The sequence below is a fragment of the Pyxicephalus adspersus genome, chromosome 12 (assembly GCF_032062135.1).
Source record: "Pyxicephalus adspersus chromosome 12, UCB_Pads_2.0, whole genome shotgun sequence".
Taxonomy (NCBI): Eukaryota; Metazoa; Chordata; class Amphibia; order Anura; family Pyxicephalidae; genus Pyxicephalus; species Pyxicephalus adspersus.
Window position 1 is genome coordinate 24042888 of NC_092869.1, and position 21363 is coordinate 24064250.

Sequence of the window (21363 nt, forward strand, 5' to 3'; positions counted from 1 at the left end):
TTTTGGCAACTAAATATTACATTTTCATTCATAGAGTGATGATATACTTGATATACTTAAACAAAATGGCACATAAATTCACACAGTGTTCAATCTCATGGAATAACAAAACTGCAAATTTATCATGAAGAAAAATTAAGTACACAGCTACAGTTTTCTACACTTCAAATTCGTATTATTATTACCTAGTAATAATAGTCATGTCACTAGCTGTCCCCCAAAAAGTCTCACAATCTAATGCCCCTACCATAGTCATATGTCTTTAATACAGTCTAAAGGTCAGTTTCTTAGGGGGGAATCCAATTACCAGAACCTAACTGAATGTTTTTGGAATATGGGGGGAAACTGGAGTACCCAGAGGAAACCCATGCAAACACAGGGAGAACCTGCAAACTCCATGCAGACAGTGTCCTGGCCGAAATTCAAACCTGGAACCCAGTGCTGCAAGGGCCAGAGTGGTAACCTCTGAGCCTGAGATTATGTGCCAACCATTAGAACCTTCTTACGAAGCATGTTGGTGGAATCTCTTTTTTAAACCTTGAATATCTAAAGTCTTTTGTGTGCTATTGATCTATGTGACATAACCATGCCGAGATCAAAAAAATGGCCTTAACAAATAAGGTTGTGGATAATGCTATGTCTTGAAAAAGACTTAAAAACTGCTAGAGGGGAGAATAACAGATTAACATATAAATACTTTTTCTATAGTACACAATTATATCTATTGAGATTGAGCCTATTGAGAGTATTTTTACTTGACTTTATATGGAGAAAACCATAAAAAATTCAAGATAGGCCAGTATGCTTCTTGATAGACGATAAGTATTTTTTAACCAAATCAGTAATCACTGGATATGTAATGATAGGAAGTTCACAAAATGAATTTTATCATCAAAAAAGTTGTACCTTCCTGTATCAATTTTTCCTACCATTTATTAACACAGGCAGCTAGGTATTAAACAATAGCAGTGGCCTTGATTTGGGAATTACATGATTAGTGGAAATGACCTGCCATAGAACAATGCAGTTACAGCTGAGCTTTAGCTGAATGCTCTCCTTTATATCACATCTTAACACAACAAAGAAAAATGGTCCCTTTGGGCCTCAGAGTTTAACTATAGGTCACCAGGGGAAGGCAAATCTGATCATCTTCTAATTAAGGGCAGAATATCAAACTCATCCTTTCCACTAATACACCACTCTAACTTGGCATCTGATAATTAAACAATACACTCGGTGAAGGCTCACAATTCATCTGTATTTAGGAGCTCTGGCCCCAGGCACTGACAATATTAGAAAAGCTTTAGACGTATGCATGCAATTACTTCTCTTCTACTTTAATTAAGACTGTGGTATATGTGACTTTTATGCAAAAGAACGGCTATTAGACTGAGTGAATGTAAAAATGACACAAAAATAAAAACAGATAATTAAAAAAGAGCATGTGATTCCGAGATCCTACAGGCAAACCTGACAAGACACTACAAAGACAGAACACCCACAAAATAGACTAGTTTGTAAGACTAGCAAAAAGGCAGATATGGAAATTTACTTTAAGTGGACAGACTGAGTGAAATATAGAGACTGGTCCTCATTGCACACCTGTATTTCCTCATCAGATTCGTGCAACTATACCTGAGCAGGCTCAAGGAAAATCTACTGCTAGATGCCCACTCCTTACCTGCCAGACGTAACTTCCATGCTGACGTGTGGGAGTTCCATTCAGTGGCCTTATGGTGGCCTCCTTGAACACAACTTGCTAATTATTGGATTATCAGAGTCATCAATAATCCACTATCCTTTTAAAAAGTACACCCCATTGAAATTATTATTATTATACATATGACCTTGCCCTAAAAGAATTTCTAATCATTGGCACCTTAAACCCTAAAACCCCTGACTACAATTTAATACATTTTTAATTGAAAGGGATTCTTCACTGTAAGATCTGTGAAAATGTGGAATTGGCTCCCTCAGGAAGTAGTTTCAGCAACTACTATAGATTGCTTTAAAAAAAAGCTGGATGTTTTTCTAGAAGCACAGAATATAACTGGGTATTAAGGCTTTAAATGAATGATAACAGAGACTGTTGATCCAGGGAACATCCGATTGCCTTAATGGAATCAGGAAAGAATTTTTCCCTTGTTGGAGCAAATTGTACCAGGGTTTTTCTTGCGCTCCTTTGGATCAACTATGCCTTATAGGGTTTTATATCTGGGATATGTTAATTTCCCTAGTGGTTGAACTTGATGGACTTATGTCTTTTTACCTTGACTTACTATGTAAAGTATTGTTTGAATGAAGATCTAATGTTGCCTTTCCAAATGGGTGCACCTAATTTTCACGACTGTACTAGTTCAACAAGTGCGGTGATTTTTGTGTTCCCTGTTGCTTCACAAAAAACTGAATGATTAGTACTTAATCACACAAATCTTTGAAAGTGCTGGCAACGGCTTCAAATGCCTATTACAACCTCCAAGAGCAGACCTATAAAGTCTAAACGTGGTACGTTTAGAAATTAGTTGCAATTCTTAAGCTGGAAGTGTGGCAGGTGAACACAGGTTGGGATATGTATGCCCTGTTACACTCTTTAAAAGTAGTGCAGTCATAAAATGACAAACGACAGCTTTGTAGGCAGCAAAGTCTTAAATGTAAAAACCATTTTGTTTCCTCCCCGACAGTCTGCCAAAAAAACAAAAAACAAAAAAAAAAACCTCATGCAGACAGAGAAGAATGGGTGACATGTACAAAATGACAACCTACTGACAGCATGGATACAAAAATCTGTATTTGCAAAGACACGTGTGGAGAATGCAATCCCTCGGATATCTCTGATAATATGGCTTTGTGCAACTTCTATTTACTTAATAGGAGGGCCTATTCAGAACAGCCTATTCAGCTTTAAACAAACACCCATGCATTGTGTTGCAAACTCAGTAATTACAGCCCATTATGGCACACAGAGAAGCGGCACAGCCACAGAACGCCCGCTGTCCTTACAGCCAAAGAAAAAAAAAGAAAATATGAAACCGATTGTGACAAGAGGCCCAAATGTTAGCCTCTTGTAATAGCAAGAGGTGAAAATGTAATTATGGCAGAAAGGATCTGCAGTGGCCTATGGATGAGTACATTGCACTAATAGGGCGATCATCATTTGAGTGGGGGGGAGATTTCTGCATCAGCTATAATTATGACCTCTTCTGCAAAAGAAACTATACACCTTTATTTGTATAAAAAGCAATTTATTATAATTCTTTAAGAGTAATGAATTGCACCACATTTACATCATGAGCTGAAGGCAGCTAAATGGGATAATTAATACAAGAGTACAGAACATCACACGTGTCACCTAAAAAATATGGCAACTTATAAGCACATATATTTTTAATAATTACTTTTAACCTAGTTTTTTAGTTAGGAGCCATAGAAAGAGAAGGCTAGGAAGGCCAATCCAGCCAATTACTGCTTGATAAGGACTCAATATAGAATTAGCCAATAATAATCTAAGCTTCATCTTTTAAACATGGCATGAAAAGGACATTCATAAATAGAGGCTTAGAGGGTACAACTGTGTGAGAGTTAAACTCATCTCAGTATAAAGAAGCACCTTTTTCTTGAAGTATGCTCCCAAATCATTAAAATTCTTACCCAAAACTAAAATACACACCAAGAAATGTTAATCAATATATTCTTTATATGTTAAACAATCAAAAAACGTGCAGGAAGTTTTAAGGATTCTGAAAAATATAAAAAAAAAAAAAAAAGACTGTTTTTGCTTAGTTATCCAACTTTTTTTTTTTAAACAGTTTGTGTATCAGCCAATTACAGTATTAAACAGTAGAACACTTTATCCCCTGGCTTTAGTAGATATTATGTTTCATTACTATTTAATATCTGACCACTGATTGGTTCCTGAACATTAGTAAGTACCTGAGTGGTCAGTGACAGCAAGTAGTGAGCTCACTGTATGGGTTAGTAGCTTTAAAGGGAAAAATGGGTAAATGTATCTTAGCACTGGATATAACGCAGAGGTGCAGGGGAATGTTAATCTACTAACTGAGAATGGTAAGGGTTAGGAAAAACAATATAGGTGGCAAACATTAGCTTTATTTATTTTGTGTGTGGTGGAAGGTGGTGTCATTCTGATGATGTAATTACAGGTAGTCCCCGAGTTAAGGACATCTGACATACAGACGGCACCTAGATACGAATGGGGCTTCCCTACTTGTTCCTGTGCCCGAAGGAGGCTTCATAGGGTCAAGGGGGGCGGTTCGCATGATCTGCAGAAGAAATCTTTTGCTAAACACAGCTGGGAATGAGCTCTTCTGTAACCTCTTGTAACTCTAAAATCACCAAGACAAACTCTGCAGTTGTTACTTTTTGCATCAAAGCACAGCTTGCTCCAGAAATAAACAAATGTCTAGGCTCCATAAAGATTTTTTTTGCTTTGTTTGTGAGTAACACCACGCTGCCTAATAATATTTTGAGACAAACATCCGTCCTAATTGCATTTATTAAAATAATGTACCTGTTCTGAGTTACATACAAATTCAACTTAAGAACAAACATACAGTCCCTATCTCGTATGTAACTCGGGGATTACCTGTATTAGGGCCATACTGGTCAGGAACAAGTAAAGAGCACAGGAAGTCACACTTTTTAGACTTCAGTGGATAAGCATTTATAATAGTTTAGTGACTGCTGAGAAGCTTGCACTGTTAAAAACGATTTAGCAATAGCAGATCACACTCTACGGTCATCAGAGTTTCATAAAAACTAATTTATTTTTAGTTTGAAGAAACAATTTTTAGCTTGACACAAAGCCCCCTTGTGGTTAAAAAGATATGGTGCATATTTCCAAGATTTATTTTGTGAACATATTTCGGTGTAAAATCGAAGCTAACAAAATTCTATCATAAACTACACAGCAAGGTAAATACAGATAGAGAAAATCACATTTACAACACATTTCATTTCAAAATAGAGGAACCTATAAAAAGCAAGATACAAACTAGGTAAGTTGGAGAGAAGAGAAGAAAGGAAAAGAAAAGAGAGAAAAGAAGAATGAAGAGAAGAGAGAAAAGAAGAAAAGAGAGATGAGTAAAGAGATGAAAAAGAAAGGAAAAGAAAAGAGAGAAGAGAAGAAAATAGAGAAGAGAAAGGATCTCTTTATAATTAATTCATTTAAAGGAAAACAAAAACTAGGAAATCACAGTCACAACTATCTAAATCACAACTAAAAGAAACACACAGTAAACTGGGAATGCAAACTACAAAATAAAGACACTACAAGAAAGAAAATTAAAAAAAAAAAAAAAAAAAAATTAAACAAACACTGTAGCAAGAAGATTCCACATAGGAACACACTTTATGAAAATAAAAGAAAATTTAAACTTCTAAATAAAAAAATAAGATATGGTAAGACAGAAAAGCCATTGTTTTCCATAAAAAAAACTTACAGTAAAATACCTTTTTTTTAAAGCCTATTGAGGCACGTAGGAAGTCTTACATCTACAGGTTATACTGCTACTTGCAAGAGAACTAGACACTGGCAAACAAACAAAACTTTAGGACAGCCCATGTACCCCCTCCTACCGCAAACAACAGCAAAAGCAAGATCATAACACAGGGGAGAAGGATTTGTATCCCTCATTGGACGCAAAGAAAATAACTTCATTGCATGAATTTACCAAAATTCTATTTTTCCCATCATCCATCGAAGAACACAGGAAGTCGTGTAACTTTGGGGTATGCAAAAGCAGACAAATAAAGAGAAAGAGGAGGGACATGGAAAAAAAATTTAACAGGCCCAAAAAAAAAAAATATCCCAGAAGGAACTACCTAATCTGCAAATTTAGACCAAATAAGTAGAGGTCAAAGTCCTACACAATGCATGGCCACAGGTGTGACCAAACATGTAAACCCAGCAGCCAACAAAGACATTGGGTAGGGAGAGAGGAGAAGAAAGGCGTAGGAATTTATGAAATTTCTCTAATTTTCTTTTCTACTGATGAAGAAAGATGCATACTTTCTAGTTTCTATGTTTTCTAGTGGCATTTACAATTATGTCATCCAGGGCAAACCAAAGAGGTGCAGCCCACTGAAACGAGATAAGAGGCACTTAGATGTAAGATTCCCAGCCCAGTGCCCTAACTATGGAATCCAACACATGCATATGGAAAGCAGAGACATACAAGAAATAAAACCATTATTCCTTAGACTTAAGTGTTCCAAAGGCATGTGATTTAGCTGGGGCAGCCAACCTTTCGGGCGTCATGGACCACTAATTCATTAAACTTTAAATCCTGCGGACCATTATTATGAATTTTTTGAAAAAGATAAATACATTTGTAAAATAATGATAATAAAATAATGATCTTCCTAATGGTGCCTGACAAGGACTGTGGATGCTCTGATTCATTGATCAGCTCACGGTTAAGTAAAGTATTACTATACTGTGACTGTTGTAATGCTCAAACAATACTGAAGCGACTCCTATGTTTTTCTGTCTTTAGTACAGTTCGTGAATTTAGTGCAATATAAAGGTGAAAATTGTCATTCAGAATATAAGAATTTATTACAATATTATTTTTGTTTTTAATAATAAAACATAAAAATTGCAAATAATATCCACATTTTTCTGCGAAACACCAACATTTTCTCATGAACTACAGGTTGGCGACCGCTGAGCTGGGGGATCATTGGACAGGGACTTAACAAATATCCCTATAGTATGGAAAACCATAGTCAAACTGAGGGTTGGACAAAGTATCAGTTCCTTCTAAATAGAACTGAGCTATTGGAAGGAACTTCAACTTCAAAAATGATTTGATACAAGAGCTAACTACCAATAACTGGACTGAATTGAAGTCTTAAGTTCAATAACTTTTAAGAAATAGTTTAGAACAGCACCATTATGGAACCCAGTGTTCAAGGGTGTCTACCAGGTTGTTTCTGCATTTTCCAGTTTGGTGGGTTTGGAATGTGACACTGTTAAGTCATTCTTGGCAGTGGCCTCTGCCTAACTGGACTGAATTCAAGTCTTAAATTCATGAACTTTAAGAAATAGGTGAGAACAGCACCATTATGGAACATCTTGACTGTAGAAACCTGAATAAAGTACTAATCTAAAGCTAAACAGTTTTAGAGACAAGAGCAAGTTTTTACACATCAAAGCTGAAAAGAAAATACATGCACATCATATGCAATTCTCCTATAGGGGACAACAAAACTTTTAAAAGGATACAGACTGAACCCCTAAAGGACATTTTTGCATGTGTTTTGAGTTCACATTAAAACTTTAAATATATATTGTTTTAGACTTTTTTAACCTGAGGTAGTGCAACATGACTGGCATACAGCACATGTCGCATTATTAGGATTACATGAAAAGCTAAAACAAAGTAACAATAAATAAGTCTGACCTCTGTTATATCAAACTATCTAAACACATTCCCAACGTGGGCATTCAAAAACTTTTAATTAAAATCTAATACCGGAGAATCAGGTGGTGTTATGAGACATAAGGCTGTATCAAATATTAATAACTTGGTAAATAAAGCAAAGAAAAGTACTAAAAACAAGGACTTGGCCATTAACTATAGATAACCTATAACAGGTCTCTGTGCAGGAAGGAGAAGTAAAGAAGCAGGGAATACACGTGACGAGGGATGATCAGTGCACAATATGGAATATGTCAGAAAGCAAGTAAGCCAGGAAATCTATAGCTGATTAATGGAGGTTTTCCAGTCATTTACAGCTCAAAAAAACATGCATCCCAATGTTATATTTAATTATCATGGTAGGAACATCTTGTAATTCAGAAACAGAAAAAAGTAGGTCTAAAAGCAAAAACTTGGCATCTAATAACTTTTGTGCTCTTTTTAAAAGATGCTTTTAAATCCAGGAAATGAGGCTGCAGTCTAAACAAGTCTAAATCCCATGGATGAATTGAGACCCATATGGAGGATTCAATTTATTTGCTGATCCAAGAAATGAAATGATTTGTGTATGACATCCTGCTGTCAAACCTTCAACTGGTGCCATGATTGCTAATAGAATTGCTGTTTTTACCATTAGGGGACTTGGCGTGACGCCCTCCTCTATTTTTTGGTGTGAAAAACCTGAATTATGGATATAAAAGTTTATTTTGGCACTCAATATTTTTGTAGGCATCACAGTGAGGGGAAAAACAGATTACACACTGAACATTGTTCACACTAGTTACACTTAAAAAGAAATGCTTCATGTACTACAACTGGGGTAACTGTCAATCTATATTGAAAAAAGCTTTAAATATATAACAAACTAAATGACCTAGCTTAGTGTTTCTTGAAAGAACAAATGTCACTAAAACTGCAAAAAGAACAACAAGTAAAACTATTTACCATAATTAATTGCAGTGCTTTTCTGTTCTTCAAAAGAGAATTTGTAAAATTATTTTTTGGAATCCATTGAGCACAAGTACCGAAAGTCTATAGGTTATGCTGCCACTTTTATGAGAAGTGGACCTTGGTAATACTAAACACGAAGGCAAGCCCATGACAACCTCACTTTGTAGCCAGAAGTAGCATAATCTTGAACACTTAGGGGAGAGACCTGTGTTCCCTAATAAATGACTAGAAAGACTAGAAAAGAAAAGTTTCAGCAAAGGTCTTACAAAAAAAAGTCTATCTATTGTGGAGGGCAACACAGGAATCAAGATTACCTTTGATATATTAAAAATGCTATAGGGTGGACCCAGCCTCAGGAAGAAGGGCCAGTCTTTGGGGCATGTACAGGTAACATGGGGGAAATATCTTCACCTATGATTATAAACAGACTGAGACCATTTCCTCTCCTTTTTGGACGATGGGAATCTTGCTTAAAAAACAAAAGATAGGTTTGGCCACAATGTGAAAGATTTTCAGTTAAGCTGAATGAGAATCATGCATCCTTTTAGGATACAAGGAAAAACAAGCAAGCAATCTTGGTAGTAGATGTCATTCAGGGTCGGCCTGTAAGTTCTTTTGCTAGTGTCCAGTTCTTCTGAAGGTTGCAGCATAATGGAAACGTATCAGATTCCTGTGTACCTCAATAGATGATAGAGACATTATTTTTTTTCACACTGTCAGCACACTTGTGGCAGAATATTGTTAACAATGTATTCTGAAATTGTAACAGAAAAAAGGTATACCATCCTCCTGGCTGTGCTATGTATGAGGCTGTGTAAAGAAAAGCAGCAAATAGAAAGAAACACACAAGCTTTGGAAGGTAAGATATCACACAAGTCTTTTGTGCATGTATTTAAAAAAGTACACCTTAGAAAAAAAACCCTTAATAAAGCACACCTTAACACACATATATGGGCAACGAAAAGATTGCAATATGGCAAAGTAAATCATAACTATAATACAAGGGACTTTTGTAAATAGAAGTAAACAATTGCACAATACACAAATTTTCATAATCATACAATTAAAAAAAATCTATACTGGTATAGCGGTCCTGTTATGGAGTTTATATGATTCCATACATTTGAATATAGCTTTGATTAACTTTAATTAGTTTATGGATTGCAAGATTATGGAAATAATTGTAATATGCTTAGAATGTCTCAGGAGTCAGGGTGTAGCAGGTGTTAGTAATGCATACCAGTTTCTCTATTGAGATCCATAGTCAATATTGGCATTCTTTGAGTTATCACAGTTATTTTATTAGCATGCAGTAAATAGCCTGCCATTTAAAAAGTACAATCTCCAATGCACAACAGCTAAAGTACCTTCAGTGACAGGCTGCAGCTTGGTGGAGCGCTCAGAATCTGGAGAGTGGAGTGGTTCAGGCTCTTTCAAACATTCCAGCTGTAGAAAGGGGTCGTAGTCTTCAGATGCCAGATCTGAAAGGCTCATGGGAAAGTACCGAGGGTTGCTAAAATGCTGGGAGCCATATACACAGTCATGCAAGACCTGTACAAGACAAATATACCAAATGAATCACAACTAAAGTAATAAAAATAAACTCTGTTATGTTTTACTACATTTACTGCAAAGCTAAGGAATTTGCAATTATTTTGAAATGATCACATTTCCTGTTCTTTTAAGCTGAGACAGAAGCTTGCATTTCCAAAAGACCCAACACTAAAACACAAGTGAAGTAACTCGGTACATGCAGTGCAGTGTTGTGTACAGTAATGTACAGACATCAAGAAGACAAAACAACCTCTCTACATACAAATGGTGCAACATAGGAAGGCAAAGGACAATATTCAGTAGTTTTCCTTCATTAAAAGGCAAAGGTACATTCATTTCAGGACAATTATGTGCATATTTTGGACAGGGAGGACAATCGGTATGAAAGCAGCCATCAATAACAAATTAGAAAAACCATCTCTGATTAATAAACAAGGTGGTTCAACAAATGTCACACTTTTTGATCTGGGATAATCAATATCTGCAGTATCATACTCCATGGTGAGTGTGTTTGTGCTGTGTGGATATAATTGCTGGTAGAACTGAAGAAGCAACTTTGAAGGCTGCGCAACTTCAACATTACTGGAACAAGTTACGTTGAATGTGACTAACTACTACTAGATATACTAAAAAAAAATGCAGTTCTGATGTGCTTCTTGTATTGTGGAATACAAAAACCACCTAAACTATAGCAGTGCAGAAGTAGAAAAATGTCATGTTTACTAAACCTCAGATCATAAAATGGTGTATTAGTTGTTATGACTATTTTAATAGTCACCTCACTGACACAATGCCTTTCCTTTTAACTTTTTCTCTGTGATCCTAATATATTTAGGACAATCTGTACCTTAGTATTTGTTTTTATTTGCTATTAGGAATAGTAAAAGAACATGGAGTAGAGGATCATGCCACCAGATCAAGAATTGTGGATGTCATGCTTTGTCTCTAAAGATTTATTTGAAAGATAAAGTTTCAGTGGTATTAGCAATGGTTTGAAATCGTCTTATTTCAAACTACACTAAATGATATAGCACTCTCATAAAGAGTTTAGGTAGCAGTACAACACATGGATACAGCAATGTCCTTTAATATTTGTCCTATTATCTGAGGTGACAAAGTTTATGTTTTTAATTTTCAGAGCTGTAATTTTAGGTAATCAGGCAACACAGGGCAATCTGTATCTCTGGCATTACATAATATAGCTTCTGGTTTTTCAATAAACCTTACCGAGGTTTTACAGATAGATATAATTATCTTTTTTAACACAATGTGATGGAGTCAAGGTGTTGGAGAAATACCAAATCGAAGATGTCTAAGGACATGTGTCAATGGACAAGGTGAACTTTCTGACCCCAGCATCCCCTGCCCCAGAAGCATACTTACCTCCATCCTGTGGTTCCGCAGTAATACCTGCTATTCTCTAGTCACACCTGAGCAGGTAATCCCTATAGAGTTACTTGAGGCCAGCTTCTGATGAAAGAGATGCTCATACAAGTCTAAGGGGATTTTACTGACAACATGAAAACACTGTGTTGGGCCATGGCAAGATGGCAAGTATGCAACAGGGCCTCTGGGGCTGGAATACAAGGTGACCACAATTACAAAAAAGTAATTGTTACTAATCTGGTTTGCCAAAATCAGCATTTTCTGGCATACAGAAGGTGACTTTAATGGCTAAATGTGTTTATTATTTTACAAGGAGGTGCTCAAATTTGTAGGACAATGCAACTGGGGTTGGTACCGTGTGACTGAATATAGGGAAATATGAAATTTACACATGCACTGGTAACAAGATAACGATAAGGTGTATGTGCTTAACACAACTACAAGTGCATTTGCTGCTGAGGGAATAAAGGAGAGGGGAGCAATATATTTTTGCTTTTAGGCTCCTAAGCACTCAATAATGGATAAAAAAATTAAAGTAAATAAAAAAATGACACTTTACCTTATACACACAATTCAACACAGAATTTTCCCTTCCTTGATTTTCAGTGCTAGCATGTCGTACTGGCTTTAGTAATACTGATAAGGGCAGTGCCATCATCCAATCTAGGAGTGAAAGAAGCAAGGACACCACCAACTGCAATAGGAATATAAAAATAAAAATAGATACAAACTTCAATAAACAACTCATTGTCATTGAGTGCATGCAGTGAACTATATATATATATATATATATATATATATATATATAAAATCACATTTATTACAATTCTGACTGCACAATCATTGAGCATGTGCACAATTTTGCCTTATAAAAACCTTAAAGAAATCTAACTTATGTTCACTGAGTGCATCTACAGCACTATTATGTAGATACAAACGAACACCCACTGAGTGCATGCATTTATTAGGTTCATTCACAGCAATATAATATATTGCCCCAATGATCATTGGCATTCAGTGAATGCATACACATCACTATTATATGAACCCAATTCAGAACACACACATTTATTGATTGAATGCACAGCCTTATCAGCACAAGTTTAAACTGATAGCGCTGTACCTTAATTTAATGAACGTATGTCTGTTTTTTTGTTTTAATTGTGTTCCAAAACATTATTAGGCAATGCCATTTTCCTTTCTGTTTTTGAACTGCTGCTTCTATTTTTTTTGTCTGGGTAAAGATAATTTGTAAGGATATTTGCTGGGCTCCTAGGAAATAAATATGGTCGTTATACTATGCAATCAGATAAACTGTACTAAGAGGATTTATTTCGGACTCGTCTGTGTACCTATAAATCTTCAATGGCATAGTTTAGGGGTTACATGACCTACCTATAACCTGGAGGCCATGTTTATTGAATGGGTTTTCTGATACCACGGTGGTGGTAAGAAAGGCGTTTTTTTTGCACACTTTTCAGGTGTTTAAAGTTCAACTAAAACTGAGACTTAGGAACGTAGGTCTGATTTCTAATATGTGATTTTCACAATCAATTATACCACCAGAATGGCTCAAAAGAATTAACTTAACTAGTAGCTGGCAGGTAAAATGGTTAAAAACATACGTATTGTTTTTTTGCAAGTTATTATAGAATCACTGCTTGCCACACCAATTTCCTTTCTCCACAGCTAGAACGATTGTGAAGGGACAAAGAAGCAGATAATTATTAAAAGATTTGGGAGTCACCTTTGTAAAGTTTAAATCACTACAACTCATCTAAAGTCAAGGATACCTGCCTGCAGCTAGAACTATCAAAAAAAAAAAAAAAAACTTAACTAAAGGAAGGCTCCAGATAGCTGATTGTGGACTGAAAACTATATTTTTTTATAGAGATTTGCAATATAAAACATAATTTTTTGCAAAAAAAACCATAAATCCTTCACTAATTACCATAACAAGAATGTTAAACACACTCTGTCCAAACTTTTGTATCAATGTCATTTTAATGGGTTAAGGATTTGTGGGTTATGTGTTGTATTGCTAATCATTTAAAATAAAGTGTTTACACCCATAGTCAACTAAACATACAAAAGCAGAACAATGTAGTGAGTAAAGACTGTTACAGTAATATACTTTTTAGAAAGTCTCCATGATTGGCTGACCATTAAGGTCACATGACTCAGACTTGCAGTCAACTCTCCAAAGCCCAAGACTGAATCCTGTAACTCAGTACGGGAACATGAATCACTTCTTCGGGGTTATTAAATTATGTTCTCAAGTCAAACACTTTTTATCTAGTTCTGCATATAGTGGGAAAGGATTAGAACAGCTGTTGGTTTTTTTTTTTTACTGCTATCCAAGGATGTGTATGATGGACTTTTTTTCATGTTTCACCACTCTAAATCTAATAATAAAAGTTTCTGGTGGACACAAACTTTAAGCGTACGTATAGTTAGCCAGTTATGTAATATTTACAAACACAGAATGCACAGTCATCAGCCCTTTAATACTGACCCGTTTATCTTGTTCATAAGATGAGGTTTCTGCAGATGGCAAAAGGTGCGTCACAGTGGCTAAAAGAATCTGCAGAAAGATATAAGTATAATTTTACTTAACAATCTGTCACAGAAGTAATCTCCTCCTTGCAGCATATGTAATAAATACAAACAAGTAGGAGTGAAGGGCACTTACCTCTATGATTTTAAGTGGGTAGTCTGGATGAAATATTTGCAGTTGTGTGACATAGTTAAGAAGCACATTCAGGACACTGCATGCTACTTGTGCAACCACTTTGTTAGGAAACTGAAACACAAATATTGCCATTTAGCTTAAGACCTAAAATACCACAAAAAAACATTTCCAGTAGTAGGAATGATCAAATATAAAAAAAAAAAAATCACTATACATGTCAACCCTGTTACATGCGCATTTATTTGAATTAATTCACAGAAAAAAAAAAAAGATTATAGGATAAAGAATAGAAAAGAGACAGAGATGGGCTACATATTCTGGTACAGCCTCTTTTTATATAATGGCTCCAGAGAAAGCAGAAGCCATCAAGAGATGTCAGTAAGGACATTTACATCTCTTAGTATCACTTATTGCCAACTATGTTGCAGTTTTAGAAACTTAAACGTTAGTTGTTTTATCGGTTGGGGTATTGTCTTGTAGTCATTTAGGTGAAAATAGTACTTCACGTGTATTTGTACAGAGAGCTAAGCAATTACCTGGAGAGTAAGGCATACACACGTTGATTATTTTGATGTTGGAACGGATCTTTCACGAACCTTTCTAACAACAAAAGACTGAAAGTGCATGAACGAACGCCATTCTGCTCCATGGAGAGGGGAGAGCAGTGCGAGTGGCACCCCGCTGCTATTTCTCCCCTTCACTTGCAATACGGTCGTACATTATTTGTGGATCCGCCAGGACGGATCCATGAACGACGTTGGATGGCTGCTGTATACACCTCAGATTCTCGTACAATACTAGCTCAGAAACGAATCAGACGAGAATCATCGGATGTGTATGAAGCCTATGATATAGGGTAAAAAATGTAATAGGTGTTAAAGTAGGTGACTAAATGTAACTTCAATTTCAGAATAAAAATGACAGCACCAGCTGTAAAGGGAGCTCAAACTGGGTAATGTTTATTGCAAAAATGTAAATGTATTTTATTATCATTTGATGTCACTTACTTTGAGAGAGACACAGATGACATTAAGGGCTTCTTTAATCTGCGGATGGTATGTCTGGTTAACAAGCTCTTCACACATCCAGATTCCTAAACTGCACAAAGCCACACATCTGTAATAGAGAAACAAAAATGACAACACTGTACAGAAGAGCTCAGTTCTCCCTTGTTGGACAACAAAACACATCCTCTTCTCTATACCATGTGGTTGGACTGTTCTGTAGTAGTCAAAGTACTGCTTTGTGTTTCTTTGCAGCAGATGAACTGTTTTGTATGGAAAGAAGGAATTTAATGGATTTCCAACAGGATCAGTAGGTCTGTATTTGGAGTTTTGTAAAGGAATAACACTTAGGTAAATGTGCATGTATTGTAAAAATGTAATTCACTTTTTTCCAGATATGCACTTGGATGCAATGGAATATATACAAATCAAAAAACATATTTCCATCTCTCAGGTGCGACTTGAAATTTCCTGTTACCCCATGATAGCCAGGAGTATCAGCATTTAATATCATCATGGACTTTGTAATGCACACATAGGGCAATAATATAAAGCAGGGGTCCTCAAACTTTTTAAACAGGGGGCCGGTTCACGGTCCCTCAGACTGTCGGGGGGCCGTACTATAGTTTGAAAAAAAACAGGAGAACATTCTTATGCACACTGCACAAAACATATTTATTGTATAAAAAACATGAAAGAACAACACTATATGCACAGCACACTTGCCGATCATTAAATAAAAAAGTGGCGTTTACTTTGGCTTTAAAATTGCTTGAGATTATTCCTTTGCATGGAAAATGCACAGATAAATTTGAATATTCACTGTGTGTATTGAAAATGCAAATTTATCTTGCATTTTCCATGCAAATGAATAATCTCAAGCAATTCATTAATTTGCTTCTTTTTACACACCCTACCCTACACCCAACACTACCTCACACTTTTTATTAAGTAAAAAAAGGGCTGCTAAAAAAACTTTGTCAGTGTCTGCTACCTGTCACTCACTGCTGCCTTCATACCTCGGCTGGATCACACTGCAGCACATGTGTACATGATCAATGTGCATAGTATGTTTATACAATTTACAAATGTACATTGATCATGTACATTTGTGCTGCAGTGAGCAGGGAATGAAGGCAGCAGTGAGTCTCTGCCTCGCTCATACCTTCTCTGCCTGATGGCTTCAGCCCGACAGCTCCAGCGTTACCCCGTCAACAGTGGTGTCACGTGACCGGGTTCCCTGGAGTGCAGATGGCAGGCAGCCAGAGCTCAAGCAGGAGAAGCAGCCTGGGCGGCCGGCGGGCCGGATGGAGAACCTCAGCGGGCCGTATTCGTCCCGCGGGCGGTAGTTTGAGGACCCCTGATATAAAGTCTTCCTATAGGCATATCTATGTATATTTATATGGAGTAGAATACCTGTGGTCATAATAATAATAATGCAAAATTCATGATACTGGAATACGTACAAGATGGTTCATTGTAAATATAAATTCATGAAAATTCACTTATTTAGTGAATACTACATGTAAAAATTTACTTTGCAAAAAAATATCCGATAATGTGCAAAAAAAAAAAAAATTCACCTTCTTTTACTAAGTGGAGCAAAAAATCCCTTTGCAAAGCAAACATGCTTTACTCCCTAAAGTAAATCAACCCTATTCTGCCTAATGAACTACAATTGTAAATTTATACCAAAAGGCATTAGCTAATTTTTATTTAATTAATTTATTACAATTTTAAAATACAGAATATAATGTCTCCTAATTTAAAGTTTTTTTTTTTTTGTTACATCTATACTTAAGTATAAATCAAGTTTTTTGTTTAAATTGCCATTTGAAATAGATAAATCTAGACTGCAAGATGGTGTTGTGCCCTCATGAAAAGTGTACAGAGCACAACAAACTTTTGCCATCTGAAACAAGGCTGGAAGCACTTCACAACAGTGATTGTAACTTTTCTCCTATGTAGACCTCAAAGGCTCTGAAATTTTCACTTGCCTCCACAGCCCATTTATTGATTTTTTTATATATAGAAACTATTCTGATTTGTGTACCTGGCAGGCCCAGATGGTTCTTCTCGAGCTGAGCCTAACACAGTCTTGATGGTAAGCTCCTGAAATAAAAAAAATAAGAAAAAAGAAATAAGAAAAAAAAAATCTAAGAAAGGAGAAGAGTAATAAGGCAAAATGTAATTATTTTCTAAAAAAAAATGAAGTATCACCTTGACATCTGTGAACTGTGACATTACAATTTCGGAGCCACCAGGGTGTAGGGCTGGCAGCTCCTGGTAGAGGTTGGGAAAACAGACCAAAGATCCTAAAAGCACCTGAGCTTCAACACGTGGTGCCTGTTATACAACAAAAAAAAAAATAATTACTAAGGAAAATAGTCATTTACACTATGAAATATTTATTGACATATGTTAAGCTGTATCTAAACCCAAAACCAAAGAAAATTATTACTGCAGCTTATCAGCCCTTTAATGGGATTGTATTAGCTGGTAATGATTCAGTAATGTGATTTCTGCTGAATAGGCAGATCTGAGGTTAGACTGGTCAATCCTCTCCCATAGCAAATATTATGTAGCCCATTGCCACAACAGTGTTCACTTCCCTCCATCATTCCATCCGGGAGTGTTAGATATTTCAGTCCTTACATTATTTTTAACTGATCAATCCCAGCAAAATTGCTAAGAGCGAGAGAGATGCTGGTTCCCTTTAATCACTAACCAAACAACTGTTTTTATTGTGCTTCCATCATGTTTTTATGTTCCATTTGGTATTCTTTGTTATCTATGTAAATATATTTAAAATGTAAAAAAACATGTTGCTAACAGAAACCAGCTTCAAGCTCTCATTTCCACAGTCAAGGGAAGAAATTTGATCAAAGGCTCAAATTGGTTGCTTTGGACAACAAGTTTTTATTGTAGGACAGTTTTTGAATATAAGCCAGTACATGATTACCTTTTAATTTCCTAAACAAAACAAATACAGAGGAAACTGCAAGGTTTTTATATTCAAAAACAATGGAACGAAGATGCTTCACGTAACACATAGCACTTTTTGCAATATAAAAACTCAGTATCCTGTAGGAAGTAAATACTGAAATCGCAGTGAATTCCAAATAAAAGCTTCCCCATTTAAAACTAGAATGCATTTCCCCCAGAGATGATGACAATTGATCTTACATTTAGTGAAGGTGAGGCAGCCACTCTCCCTGCTGCTACAATGAAGTCCATAATTAGGAGTGTGGCTCCAGGGAGCCCCAAACTAAAAAACTGAGGTGAACAGTGCTTGATAATTGTATTAACAATATCCTGTGAGGGGAAAAAAAGCAAAGCAATGTCAACTATTACTTCAGGACACAAAATCAAATAAACGAGCAACTGAAGGCAAATAAAATGAGTTAGGAAACTGCAATTGCCAACAAGCAATCACTGCAAACATGCTATATTAGGTAGAATTATGTGAGTACCTGGTCAGTATGGAGTAAACCACAGTGCATAATATTATAAAAGTGCGTTAAGAAGTCCCGGTTTGGAGACACGTCCTGTCTTCTCTTCATAATTTTACAAATCAGTTTGTAGGCATGTAGCTTCCCTTGTTTGTATTTTTCTGGCAGCATTGTGGCCTGAAACACAACATATGACAAGAATTCACACAATGCTATGAAGTCTCAAAAATAACCGGCCACATTCACCGAACAATAAGAAGGGCTACTACATAAAGTTAGTTTTACTTCAACAAGCAAATCAAGATTAGAAAATAACTTGAACTGCCTACATCAATGAATCTACCAATTCATTTCACATGCAGCTGAAGATTCAATACTGATCTTCTCACTCTTTTACTCACTTATAAATTCATGCTTGTTTTTCTGGGACACAATCTTGAAATTAACGTTTTATTAAAAAGTGCGAGAATTAATTAAAGCAACAAGCATATGTCAGCATATCAGAGTTTAATTTATCACAGTTTTAAACTGGAGACAACAGTTTTTTTGTCCTTGATTTTTTCATACGTTAGCATCAGCATATTTAGGTTTTTTCTTTATTAACATGGTACCAGATGAAGTCTTCCTGACAGCTATGTTTTGGATCATTTTCAAATCCTTCTCAAGCATACAGCGGTTTAAAAAATCTGGAAACTCAAAAAATAGAGCATTAGTGATAGGTCACCTAGATCAGCTGTTGCCAACTGGTGGTCCACGAGAAAATTTTGGTGGTCCGCAGAAAAATGTAGACATTATTTGCAATTTTTATGTTTTATTAATAAAATAATAAAATAAATAATTTTGTAATAAACGCCTATATTCTGAATGACAATTTTTTACCTTTATATTGCACTACATTCACAAACTGTACTAGAGAAGGAAAAACAAGGGAGGCGCAGCGTGACGTCAGTGTAATCATAAGTTGTATTAGACAACGGTTGCCGAGCCGTACGCGTTAGTATTGTTTCCACCAATACAACAGTCACCCCGCTCCGAGAATACCGATTCTCATCCAATTGTTTTATTTTGTTTGTTTATTTCCCAGATGCTCTTTTAGGTAAGTATGACCTTAACTGTGTATTTTCTTCAACTGTTATATTTAATGGCATCAAATAGTTTGACTTTGATAACTATCATTTCTTGTTTGGTCTTAGATTAGAATGAAATAAACCCATAATGAGTGAGAAAAAGAAAACAAATATTTTGCATTACTTTAGTAATACCAAAGATAATACAACTAATGATAATAGCAACAATCGTAATACTTCACTTAACCAATCTTAACTTGATCATTTAATCAGAGCCTCCACAATCCTTATCAGGCACTATTAGGAAAATCATTTTTTTACAAATGTATTTATCTTTTTTAAAAAATTCATATTAATGTTCGGCGGGATTTAAAATTATGAATTTAGTGGCCAGTGAGGTCCGAAAGGTTGGCGACCACTGACCAAGATAAGTGTAATGTTTTTCTGCCTTTTTCCTAACTCCCCTATAAAGCACCTACTGATGGTGCCTAAATCTTGTAACAAAAACAATGGTTTTCACTTGCTGCTGCTGTCAAGTTAGGGTTGTCACTCATGTGCACCCTCCTGTGCCTAGACTATAACTAACTGTTCCAATGCTTGCTTGTCTCCTGTACTCCACAGCCCATATCACGGATAGCAAGGCCTGCTGCAGCAGTTGAATGATTAACAAAAACTCCTACAGAAGCTTCTCTGAGAGGCACAGAGCAGCCTGGTGGCAAGTTATATGGGAGAAAAAAGAATAAATATTCAGTGTCCATCTGTAAAAGATTGAAGAACTGAAAATAGATGTTTATTTAATTCCTAGCAAAACTTACATTGGTTGCTTTGTTTGCTCTGCCTAAATATTGAGTAAATTGATGAAGGATAACATACATTATGCTACTTTCTCCAGTTCCAAGCTTCACATCTTAGTGTGATTTTTTGTTACAAAGTAATGGCATAGATTGCATGGATAAATAACACACTCTTGCATAGTTATGAGTTTGCCTTTTTATTTATGTTGGAAATTTCCCTCCAGGATCTTTGAAATAAATACAATTCCAAAAACAGCTACAAAATTATGTAGTCCCTGGTTTCTCTAATATACTCCATAAACCCAACATATGTATGTTGTACTTTTAAATCAAAACATCTGCCCAATACAAATGTGTACAGGGCTTTGTAAAAAGCTTACAATCACAAATCATTACTTATAATGTATTAAGTCATCCAGCTTTTACAATGATCATTGCAAGGAATGTACTTAACTTACCTTGAAAAGCCAGGGGGTAAGAATCCTCAGGGGAGGGATAAGTACAGGTGGGGAAGGAGAAGACTGATTATCCAACGAGATTCCCAAATTGTCCCGAATCTGGAAAATGACATAACAAATGTTTCACTCTGAACTAAGAAGAGATAGGTAATGCAACTTGCAATATTAAAAATAAATAACTAGGGCATATCATAATCTGTAATGTTTGTGTGTCAGTTTTTATGCTACCAGTTACAGCCCTGCCCCTTTCACAGTTTCTTTATTGACTCCTGTCAAATGACTGAAATGAAACATTTTGCTCCATTTTAGTAGTTCCACTGACAATTAGAACTAAGTAGACCATGTATAATAAATATATGAAACACAAATGTGAATTGCACCCCTGCTGTACACAGACTTCACATGCTGTAGCAATAAATCACAGTATATACTTGATGCTAGAGCTTCTGCTTTGCCAGCAAGGAACAATAGTGCCATCTAGTGTACAAATAATAAAAAAGGCATAGCATGCCATTACAAAGGATAAAAAAAACAAAACAAAACAAAAAAATTACCTATGAGCC

The 21363-nt window shown here is 35.8% G+C and overlaps 1 protein-coding gene across 1 annotated transcript in view; it reads right to left on the bottom strand.

Annotated features, from left to right (window-relative positions):
* The window catches only part of RALGAPA1 (Ral GTPase activating protein catalytic subunit alpha 1), a 110919-nt gene that overhangs the window by 29310 nt on the left and 60246 nt on the right, over positions 1–21363 (bottom strand). The window contains exons 23-32 of the mRNA XM_072427635.1: positions 20801–20899; positions 18503–18658; positions 18216–18344; positions 17250–17375; positions 17083–17141; positions 15033–15141; positions 14026–14136; positions 13849–13917; positions 11893–12027; positions 9761–9944 (exon numbers count right to left, since the gene is read on the bottom strand). Coding sequence (XP_072283736.1) covers positions 9761–9944; positions 11893–12027; positions 13849–13917; positions 14026–14136; positions 15033–15141; positions 17083–17141; positions 17250–17375; positions 18216–18344; positions 18503–18658; positions 20801–20899 — 1177 coding nt within the window. The remainder of the gene's footprint in view (positions 1–9760; positions 9945–11892; positions 12028–13848; positions 13918–14025; positions 14137–15032; positions 15142–17082; positions 17142–17249; positions 17376–18215; positions 18345–18502; positions 18659–20800; positions 20900–21363) is intronic.